Raw genomic sequence first — 12,100 nt, 5'->3', positions numbered from 1 at the left:
TATGATTTTACAAATAAATACCATCATTTTATTATTGTTTTATACATATTTAGATTAAAACATTTAAACCTCAGTAAGGTGAGGAAAGACTAAGCAGAATTGTGTCTCTATATGACCAATGCTCTTCATGCTTGGATGATGCAGAGGTCTAAGGCACTTATGCTTCATTTCTGAAAGACAAGTTTTAATCCATTTCAGGCTACTTGAAGAAAGACATTCTCTATCTTTAAGCTAAATGGGATCCATACACCTACAATTAGTATTTTCATTTAGTGCCCACAGGTTGGTTACTTCGAAAATGGAAAATGTTTGAACTGCAGTCCCAAGGCCAAATGTAACCTGCTAGCCCTGGCATCGATGCCCAAAAAACTCTGTCATGTCCCCTTATTGGCTGCACTTTGTGAGTCAGTTCGACTGGCTCAAAGAGGTAAAGAAGGCCTGTGCATTTCATGAGTTTTAGGCACATGGGCCAGTGCATACCTTGCATTATTTTCCATTCATTCATGTCATAAGATAGAAAATTGTGAGTGCAGTGAAAACACCAACTTGTAGAAACCACTGTTGCATTTCTTAAATCTACCTTTGCATTTCTTTTGCACCGGTTTAGATCCATTTAAATTTGGTTTAGAAAGGACTGCTCTTGATATTGTTGCCTTATCAGTGGCTTAATTTGAAATCTGAAAACCTCAATATCTTTATACGCACACATAGTATATTAATCAATGCAGGTTAGAACTTTAAACAGGCTCATCAAAGCACAGTGATGCAATCCCAAAAGAGAAACTTCAGGAAGGGTGATTTTCTGGATTTGGTTAGATTTACTCTTCATTTAACTATGTCTTAGCTGACTGGAAAGTGGTGGGAGTTATTGGCTTGAAAATAAATTATTCAACTTTGCAATGCAATGTCTCTCATGTCGAGATCATTAAAACACCTATTAATATATATTACAAAAAAATTGATTTAGTGTCTGATACTTCTTGCTTTCTTTCTCTTGTAGCTTGTTTGCCTGGTTACTATGGAGAGAACTGTGGCCAGAGCTGTAAGTGCCACCCTGGCATTGCATGTAACCATGTGACTGGGGAATGTGGATGTCCTGCTGGATTCACTGGCAATGGTTGTGAAGAAAGTAAGGAGGCAGTAAATGTTCCAAGTGTAACTTCTTGAACAACGGTGTATTTATTTGATACTTAAGGAAGTTGATGATATGCTTTGCCAATTGAAATCGGCTATGTCAGTTTTCTCTGTCTAATAATAAAGATGTATGCTAAGTGATAGCGTGTGGCCCCCAGTTAACATTAGATTAGATTAGATTATTCACAGTGTGGAAACAGGCCCTTTGGCCCAACAAGTCCACACCAACCCGCTGAAGCGCAACCCACCCATACCCCTACATTTACCCCTTACCTCACACTACGGGCAATTTAGCATGGCCAATTCACCTGACCCGCACATCTTTGGACTGTGGGAGGAAACCGGAGCACCCGGAGGAAACCCACGCAGACACGGGGAGAACGTGCAAACTCCACACAGTCAGTCGCCTGAGACAGGAAATGAACCCGGGTCTCTGGCGCTGTGAGGCAGCAGTGCTAACTACTGTGCCACTGTGCCACCCGCTAATTAGAATTATGGAAGTAAACAAATATACATTTGTTCTTGCTTAATATCAGAATTAATTGTTGTGTTCTTGAAGCATTCGAAAAGAAATTCTTATCCATTTCCAAAGTCAGAAATCACATGATACCAGATTACAGTCCATCATGTTTGAAGTCACAAGCTTTCAGGGCACTGCTCCTTCATCAGGTGAAGTCCATCGAAAGCTTATGATTTCAAATAAACCTGTTGGACTATAACCTGGTGATTTTATCTACCTCAGTTCAATACTAGCACATCCACATCATCAATTTCAAAGCCAAGGAATTGCTATTTGGATGAAAGTAAACTTGCCAGGCAGTAAGACATCAATGACCAAACTTCATTGTAGTTTTGGGTTCCAAAAAATAACAACAACATTGAGCCTTTAGAAAAGTTACAATGTAGTCATCCAGATGCAAAAATAATATAAAATATTACAGAAATGTTTCCAATCTTCTCCATGTTTAATATTTCACCAGGATTCTACCTAATGCACGAAAATATAAACATGAAGAATGAAAAGATTCATATATTTTTCATTTGTAAAAGGCAAATTACAGGTTGACATTATATAAGTGTATTAAATCATGAAATGAAATGCAGTGTCTGGCCTTTAATTTCATTGACTACAATGGGATTGATTATCACCAATTGTGTGTAGCTGGCCACTGATCGAAAACCACTTGTTTTACACCACTGACTAAACTGAAATTTTACTCCTACCCCTACCTGCCCCAGTTTACATCAGGCTGAGGAAAGGCTTGTGTTTCTTATTTCAATGTTAAAAGAAGGGATTGCAAAATGAAAATGAATACAAAATGAAATGGTCACGCGGTATTGTTCACATCTTCGTGGCTCTACTTTGCTCATTTCTCTGGATGTAAACTTTAACTTTGTACCAAACTTACATTCACTGTCTTCATGCTACTGAGCCCAAAATAAATATTTACTGCTCTTGTCAAATCTATTTGGGTATCATCAGTGAAGATCCATAGCTGAATTTTAAAGCTTTCCAAATTCAATTAGTATTGGAGTACAGATTGTGTCCTTGAATTCATGTTAAGTGATTTTATATATCTTACGAAATAATAATAATAATCAACAATTGACATTCCTTTATTGAATTCACCTCCACCCAGGCTTTGCTTGCTATGAAGAGACAGCTATGTCACAAATGGGTTTTGAGATCCCAGCCCAGCTATGTATTTCCCCACACACTGGAGATTAGAATATCTGAGTATAAGTATGTAAATTAGCTGGAAGTCAGTGAGCTAACTTACATACTTACCATCAACCTGAGCTACAACTCTTCTCAAAAATCACTAGTCTCTGAGTATATTTAAATAATCTGAGCATAATCATGGCTAGTTACTATGTAGAGAATCTTTGACTCACATCCAACCTTGATGAAAATGCAATTTGTTTGATAATTAGTACTGATCAGGACTATTTGTTGGCACAGTGGCTCAGTGGTTAGCCCTGTTGCCTCACAGGGACCCGGGTTTGATTCCAACCTTGGGTGATTGTCTGTGTGGAGTTTGCACATTCTCTGCATGCCTGAGTGGTTTTCCTCCCGATGCTCCGGTTTCCTCTCATAATCCAAAAATGTGCAGGTTAGGTGGATTGAACATGGTAAATTGCCCAGTGTCCAGGGATGTGCACACCAGGTGGACTAGCCATAGTAAACGCAAGGTTTAACTGGATGGGGTGGGTCTGGGTGGAATGCTCTTTAGAGGTTCAGAGTGCAATCAATCAGCTGATTGGCCTGCTTCCACACCGTAAGGATTCTATGATTCGAAAACTGAACTCTTCTCTTTCATCTTGTGTGTATTATAAGGGGTGTTTTCAGTAAAGCAATTGGGAAAGGATTAAACTAAAATGGTAGAGGATGAGAACCCACAGAAGGGCAAAAACAAGACAGAATGGGAAATTTGTAAAGTTCCAGGCACAAGGTTCAAGAGTAAAAATCAAACAGGGTCACAGTGTAAAATAATGTGAATATGGTTAAGAACATTAAAAGGCAATCCTTAAAGCCTTGTGTCTTAATGTGTAGAGCACTACAATATATTTCTCACAAAATAGACAGGTATGATATAGTTAGGAGTCCTGAGATAAGGCTGCAGGGTGATTATGGATGGGAACTGATTATCCAAAGGTATTCAATTTTTAAGAAGGACAAAGAGGAATAGAAGATGGCATAGCATTTCTGGTTACAAAGGACATTAAGGCAACATTTGGAGGAAGGATATCAGTTCTGGTGAAGTGGACTCTGTGTGGTAGAGTCCAGACACAAGAAGGGGCACAAAGCAAATGTGAAGGCTGTATATAGATCCCCAAACAGTAGCTGCAACATTCTAGATTAGAGTTGTGCTGGAAAAGCACAGCAGTTCAGGCAGCATCCAAGGAGCAGGAAAATCGATGTTTTGGTAAAAACCCTTCCTGAAACATCGATTTTCCTGCTCCTCGGATGCTGCCTGAACTGCTGTGCTTTTCCAGCACCACTCTAATCTAGAATCTGGTGTCCAGCATCTGCAGGCCTTGTTTTTACCTAGTAGCTGTAACATTGGAGAAGGCATTAAACAGAAAGTTGAAGACACAAGCAATAAAGCTATAGCTGTAATTATGGGTGACTTTAATCTGCATATAGATGGGGCAAATCAAATCAGTAACAATAGAGGATGAATTTCTGGAGTGTGTATGAGATAGTTTTGTGGATCAGTAGTTGATCAGTCAATGAGAGAACAGGCCATTCTAGACTGGGTGTTGTATAATGAGAAGGAAAAAAATGGCAATTTAGCTCTGCTAGGCCTTTTAGGGAAGAATGACCATAATAGGGTAAAATTCTTCATTAAGATGGAGAGTGAAGTAGTTGATTCTGTGACTAGAGTTCTGAAACTAAACAAAGGAAGCTACGTTGCTATGAGGTGTGATCTGGCTGTAATAAGTTGGGGAACATTCTTTAAAAGGATGATAGCAGACAGAAAATGGCAAACATTTTAAGAGTTCATGGAAGAATGACGACAATTGTTCATTTCTGTCTGGTGCAAACTAAAACTGGAAAAATGGTCCGACCAGGGCTAACAAAGAAAGTTAAGGATTGCACTTAATCCAAGAAAAGGGCATGCATATTGGCCAACTATAATTGCAGAGCTGAGGATTGGGAGCAGTTTAGATATCAGCAAAGGAGGACAACAGAATTGATGAAGAGTGGAAAAACAGAGTATGAGAGTAAACTTGCGGGGAACATATAGACTGATTGTAAAAACTTCTAAACGTACGTGAAAAGAAAAAGATTAATCAAGCCAAACGTAGGTAATTTACAGTCAGAAACAGGGGATGTTATAATGGGGCCAAAGAGATGCAGACCAATTAAATACATATTTTACTTCTGTCTTCACAAAGGGAATTCAAATAACGTCCAAGAAATTTTGGGGAACTCACAGGGTCTAGTGAAAGGGAGGAACTGAAGGAAATCAGTAGTAGCAGGGAAAATGATGCTGGGAAAATTGATGGGATTGAAGGCTGACAAAACCCAAGGCCTAGTAATCTGCATCCTAGAGCACTTAAGTGGCCCTAGGAATCGTAAATGCACTGTTGGTCATGTTTCAAGATTCAATAGACTCTGGAGCAGTGACAGTGTTGGACAGAGTCAGCATGGGTTTAGAAAAGACAAATCTACTGGAACTTTTTCCAGGAAGCATATAATAGAGTGGATAAGGGGGAGCCAGTGAATGTGAAGCATCTCTGAATGTGAATCTTCCTAATGTGGCTGAATGCCTTCCTGCTAATGTAGTCAACTCGGCCACATTAAGGAGATTTAAACAATCCTTAGATAAGCACATGGATGATGATGGCATAGTGTAGGGGGACGAGCATAGTTCACAGGTCGGCGCAACATCGAGGGCCGAAGGTCCTGTTCTGCGCTGTATTGTTCTATGTTCTATGTTCGACTTAAGTTTTCAAAAGTCTTTTGCTAAGGTCCCACCTGTAAAATGAAAGAGTATGTGATTGCAGGGAGTGTACTGACATGGATAGAGAATTGCTTGGCAAACAGGAAACAAAATACGAACAATGAGCTACTTTCTGAGTGACAGTAGTGGGGTACCACAGGAATCAGTGCTAGGATCCCAACTATTCACAACATATGTTAATAATTTAGATGAGGAAACTAAATACAATATTTCTAAGTTTGCATAGAAGACAAAGCTGGGTGGGAGGAAGAACTGTGAGGAGGATGCAGAGATGCTTCACTGTCACTTAAACAAGTTGAGTGAATGAGTAAATGCATGGTAGATGCAGTATTATGTAGATAAATGTGAGGTTATCCACATTACTTACAAAATCAGTAAGGCAGATTATTATCTGAAAGACAATTGATCAGGAAAAGGGGATCTGCAATCGGAACTGGGTGTCCTTGAATACCAGTCATTGAGACCAGGCAATACAGCAGGTAATGAAGAGGGTATATGTTGTGTTGGCCTTTTTAGTGAGAGGATAGGAATACAGGAGCAGAGATGTCTTGCTGCAATTGTACAGGGCCTTGGTGAAACCACATCTGGAGTTTTGTGTGCAGTTTTGTTTTCCTTATTGGAGGAAGGATACTCTGGATGTGGAGGGAGTGCAATGACTGTTTACCAGATTAATTCGTGGGGTGGCCGCACTGACATTTAAAGAGACTGGATTGGTTAGTATTTAATTCACCTCGAGTTTCAAAGAATTAGGGAGATTGCATAGAAGCCTATGAAATATTGACAGGAGTTGACAGAGTAAACTCAGGGAGGATGTTTCTGATGACCATGCAGCTCAGGACCAGGAGCCTCTGTCTAAGAATACAGGATAGGACATTTAGGACTGAGATGAGGAAAACATTCTTCACAAAAAAGTGGTGAGCCTGTGGCACAAAAAGTACTAAATGTTTTCAAGAAGAGTTAGAGGAATTAGGAATTCTTAAGGCTAAAGCATCCAAAGAGAATGGGGAGAAAAAAGGAACAGGGTAGCGAGTTGGATGATCAGCCATGATCATATTAAATGGTGGAATAGGTTGAGGAGCTGAATGACCTCATCCCACTCCTATTTGCTATGTTTCTACATCAATGCATACAGGATGGTGACACTTCTGAGTCAGACATGAGCTGTTCAATAACACACTAGGTGCAATTGTTTCGTGGGATGGTACTAGTACTGGTGTTGTGAAAAACATTTTTCATTTCATGATATCTTTTCCCTTCCAGACTGTTCACCAGGTACCTATGGACAGAACTGCAACCAGGTGTGCCAGTGTTCAGGAGTGAATGAGGAGTGCCACCCTGTCACTGGGAAATGTACATGTTTACCTGGTTATTATGGGACCCGCTGTGACCTCCGTATGTATTCATTGAATTTCACTGATGTCTTTCTAGTTGGAAGATATCTGTCAGTTTCTTTAGATAAAATTTTTTTCCAAATTTTATAAATGCTATGTTACAAAATTACTGGAGTTCTCTTCCATTCAACAACTTCAATTGATTCTAAAGTTATTTGTTTCACACCTTCATTATTAGATATGTATTTATAACATATTGTTGCTTACCTATGATTTGTATATGTTTCTGAGCTGTAATAGTCTTTCGGCCCTGTTCAGTAAGAAAGTAGATTTGTCTTTCAGAATGTCCAGAGGGAACCTATGGACCCTACTGTAAAAGGAGCTGCAAATGTCAGAACGAGGGACAATGTGACACTGTAACTGGAACCTGTAGTTGTCCTCCTGGTTTTATTGGAGCTGACTGCACAATCAGTAAGTCACCCTTGTCCAAACCTTCCAAAAGGAATCACTGGTGAGAACATAGTAAGACAGAAATTTAATACCATAGCAATTTATGAAATTAATCACACTGTGATGAAAATACGAAAATATTCATGTGAACTTCCTATTTTTAGCCAGGTAGCTTCCAGTTTGTTAATATTGGCTGTTTGGTGAGCGTTTCTTTCTCTATATATTGTATCTACAATACACTATAACCTGAACTTCTGAAGAATAGTCCTGAATTCGTTCAAGGCATGTTATTTGGTATTGGTCTGTAAAAAAAGTACTGATGGTATGGCTTTATATGTTCATCCATCATTGCTTCCCATTTTGAGAAAACATGAGGTTGCTGACATTGTAGGAGGAAGAATAAAATGTTTTCATCTGAGGTTTGACTTTGTTTCACATAAGTGATGCAAATGATATATGGTTTTGTACTGTAGCCCTCTTCAATCCTTGTGCAGTAGTTTGTTGATTGTGTGAATATATGCTGTAAAACATAGAGTATAAGCTCTCAACTTTATTGTTTGCATTTTAGTAAGGTACCTACAAGTTACCATGGTGCATGCATGATATATACCATTGCATTAGGCAGAATACTTATTTTCTAATAAATGAAAGGTGTTTTTACCATGATAATCACTAAGGTCAGTTGATGTTCTGTAGACCATAAGACCATAAGACATAGGAGTGGAAGTAAGGCCATTCGGCCCATCGAGTCCACTCTGCCATTCAATCATGGCTGATGGGCATTTCAACTTCACTTACCCACATAGCCCTTAATTCCTCGAGACAACAAGAATCTATCAATCTCTGCCTTGAAGACATCTAGCGTCCCGGCCTCCACTGCACTCTGCGGCAATGAATTTCACAGGCCCACCACTCTCTGGCTGAAGAAATGTCTCCGCATTTCTGTTCTGAATTGACCCCCTCTAATTCTAAGGCTGTGTCCACGGGTCCTAGTCTCCTCGCCTAACGGAAACAATTTCCTAGCGTCCAACCTTTCCAAGCCATGTATTATCTTGTACGTCTCTATTAAGTCTCCCCTTAATCTTCTAAACTCCAATGAATACAATCCTAGGATCCTCAGCCGTTCCTCATACGTTAGACCAACCACTCCAGGGATCATCCGTGTGAATCTCTGCTGGACACATTCCAGTGCCAGTGTGTCCTTCCTGAGGTGTGGGGACCAAAACTGGTCACAGTACTCCAAATGGGGCCTAACCAGAGCTTTATAAAGTCTCAGTAGCACAACGGTGCTTTCATATTCCAACCCTCTTGAGATAAGTGACAACATTGCATTCGCTTTCTTAATCACGGACTCAACTTGCATGTTTACCTTTAGAGAATCCTCGACTAGCACTCCCAGATCCCTTTGTACTTTGGCTTTATGAATTTTCTCTCCATTTAGAAAGTAGTCTATGCTTTTATTCTTTTTCCCAAAGTGCAAGACCTCCCATTTGCTCACATTGAATTCCATCAGCCATTTCCTGGACCACTCTCCCAACTGTCTAGATCCTTCTACAGCCTCCCCATGTGCTCAGTACTACCTGCCTGTCCACCTAACTTCGTATCATCTGCAAACTTCGCTAGAATGCCCCCAGTCCCTTCATCCAGATCATTAATATATAATGTAAACAGCTGTGGCCCCAACACTGAACCCTGCGGGACACCGCTTGTCACCGGCTGCTATTCCGATAAAGAACCTTTTATCCCAACTCTCTGCCTTCTGTCAGACAGCCAATCCTCAATCCATCCCAGTAGCTCACCTCGAACACCATGGGCCCTCACCTTGCTCAGCAGCCTCCCATGTGGCCTTATCAAAGGCCTTTTGGAAGTCTAGATAGACCACATCCACTGGGTTTCCCTGGTCTAACCTACTTGTCACCTCTTCAAAGAATTCCAACAGGTTTGTCAGGCATGACCTCCCCATACTAAATCCATGTTGACTTGTTCTAATCAGACTCTGCTCTTCTAAGAATTTAGAAACCTCATCCTTAATGATGGATTTTAGAATTTTACGAACAACCAAGGTTAGGCTAATTGGCCTATAATTTTCCATCTTTTGTCTTGATCCCTTCTTGAACAAGGGGGTTACAACAGCGATCTTTCAATCCTCCGGGACTTTCCCTGACTCCAGTGACTCTTGAAAGATCTCAACCAATGCCTCCGCTATTTCCTCAGCCACCTCTCTCAAACTCTCGGATGTATCCCATTGGGGCCAGGATGTTTATCAATTTTAAGACTTTTTAGCTTTTCTAGCACTATCTCGTTTGTAATGGCAACCATGCTCAACTCAGCCCCCTGACTCCCTTTAATTGTTGGGATATTACTCATGTCTTCCACTGTGAAAACTGACGCAAAGTACTTGTTAATTTCTCCTGCTATTTCCTTATCTCCCATCACTAGGTTTCCTGCATCAGTTTGAAGTGGCCCAATGTCTACTTTTGCCTGTCGTTTGTTTCTTATGTATTGAAAGAAACTTTTACTATCATTTCTAATATTACTGGCTAGCCTACCTTCATATTTGATCCTCTCCTTCCTTATTACTCTCTTTGTTATCCTCTGTTTGTTTTTGTAGCCTTCCCAATCTTCTGATTTCCCACTGCTCTTGACTTCCTTTGTCAGCCATGGCTGTCTAATCTCTCCCGGATAATCTTTCTTTTCTTGGGGATGAACCTCTGTACAGTGTTCTCAATTATACCCACAAACTCCTGCCATTTTTGCTCTACTGTCTTCCCGGTTAGCCTCTGTTTCCAGTCTATTTTTGTCAGTTCCTCTCTCATGCCCTCATAATTACCTTTATTTAACTGTAACACCATTACATCTGATTTTGCCTTCTCTCTTTCAAACTCCAGACTGAACTCTACCATATTATGATCGCTACTTCCTAAGGGTTCCCTTGCTTTAAGATCTTTTATAAAGTCTGGTTCATTGCAAAGTACTAGGTCCAGAATAGCCTGCTCCCTTGTGGGCTCCATGACAAGCTGTTCCAAAAAGCCATCCTGTAAGCATTCCATGAATTCCCTTTCTTTCGATCCACTGGCAACATTATTTACCCAGTCCACCTGCATATTGAAGTCTCCCATGATCACTGTGACCTTGTCTTTCTGATATGCCTTCTCTATTTCCTGGTACATGTTGCGGCTCTGTTCCTGACCACTGTTAGGAGGTCTGTACACAACTCCAAGTATGGTTTTTTTGCCTTTGTGGTTCCTCAATTCCATCCACATAAACTCCACATCATCTGACGCTGTAGAATCATTGTACATGACACTCTGACAGTTAGAAGATAGAGTACACTTTCATTCCTGCAGTATGAACTGGATTCACCCTGGGTGTCAAATTTGAAATGACTAAGTGCCAGTAATGTGTCGCCTTATATATCATTTGTTATGAGTACTGTTTTTCTCTCAACAAAAAAACTCACCAGAGAAATTGTAAACTAAAATGACTGAAGTTCTGTTTCAAGAAAGTATTCAGAAGGTATCAGTATTTAGTTTCTGTTCATTGTAACCAGTTTGAAATTGTCTCCAAATCCCTACATATTCTCAAAGTGCTCTGTATACACAGATCAATTTATACAATCACAGAACTGTTACTGCACAGCAGGAAGCCATTGCCCCATCATGCTTGAACTGGCTTGTTAAATGAGCAACATTACCTCATGCCAAGCTCATGCCTTTTCTCCACCTCATACCCTTAAATGTTATTTTTATTCATATAATCATCCATTGCACACTTGAATGCCTCAATTGAATCCTCCACACTGCCCATCAGACAGACAATCCCATGAGGTCACTGTTTGCCCTAATACATAGGTATTCTACATTAAGACCAGATCAAAAAGGCCAGACTCCTACAACCACTAGGAATCATGGTAGCATACCACCCCACAGCCACACTATGCCAATTACATACAAGGATGAAAGACACCATACCCACAACATGGAGGGCCAACATAATATACAAAATCCTATGTGACAACTTCCATAAACACTAAATCAGTCAGACCAGAAGAAAACGATCAATCCAGATACACAAACACCAGCTAGTAGCAAGACTACTCTCTCTCATCTCAATACACGCAGAAAGGAGGGCCATCAATTTGACTGGGAGAATGCAACCATCCAAGGACAAGCTAACAAAAGATATGCATGGGAATTCATAGGGGCCTGGCTTTCAACTTCGAATGCCATCAGCAAGCTTGTTGAAATTGACCCCATATACAAACCAATGCAGAACAAAACTGAAAATGACAACACCCACCTTAACAGATGGGATCGTATAAATATCAAGTAGAATATAATAACAACGTTTCATGGAAGTCGCATTAAAGATATTACTTAGCACAGTGAGAAAACGCTTGCATGACAACCTGCCAGCTCAGTGAGCAAACCAACAACTGCATCCACACCCAAGCTACAAGTCTTCACAAAATCCTGAAAAATTAACTACTCCTATCTGGTAGGTTTTAATGACACTGTTTAACAAACAGCACATGAGTGCTTCCAGTGCCCTGGCAAATAAATATACTCCCCAATCAATATCACTAAAAACAAATTAACTGTTTGGGAAACTGTGATGTTCACAACTGGGCAGCTGTATTTGTCCACATTACAACAGTGACAACATATTTGGAAGTATTTAATTGGCTGCGGGGTACTTCAAATATCCTAAGGT

At 40.2% G+C, this 12,100-nt stretch overlaps 1 protein-coding gene across 1 annotated transcript in view; it reads left to right on the top strand.

Annotated features, from left to right (window-relative positions):
• Positions 1 to 12,100, top strand: part of LOC132821829 (multiple epidermal growth factor-like domains protein 6) — a 297,188-nt gene that overhangs the window by 275,692 nt on the left and 9,396 nt on the right. The window contains exons 29-31 of the mRNA XM_060834673.1: positions 1,001 to 1,129; positions 6,867 to 6,998; positions 7,280 to 7,408. Of these exons, the coding sequence (XP_060690656.1) occupies positions 1,001 to 1,129; positions 6,867 to 6,998; positions 7,280 to 7,408 (390 nt within the window). The remainder of the gene's footprint in view (positions 1 to 1,000; positions 1,130 to 6,866; positions 6,999 to 7,279; positions 7,409 to 12,100) is intronic.

This window comes from Hemiscyllium ocellatum, chromosome 13 (genome assembly GCF_020745735.1).
Source record: "Hemiscyllium ocellatum isolate sHemOce1 chromosome 13, sHemOce1.pat.X.cur, whole genome shotgun sequence".
Classification (NCBI taxonomy): domain Eukaryota; kingdom Metazoa; phylum Chordata; class Chondrichthyes; order Orectolobiformes; family Hemiscylliidae; genus Hemiscyllium; species Hemiscyllium ocellatum.
Note: the sequence above shows the minus strand (reverse complement) of the source record. Positions and strands in the feature narration are given on the sequence as shown.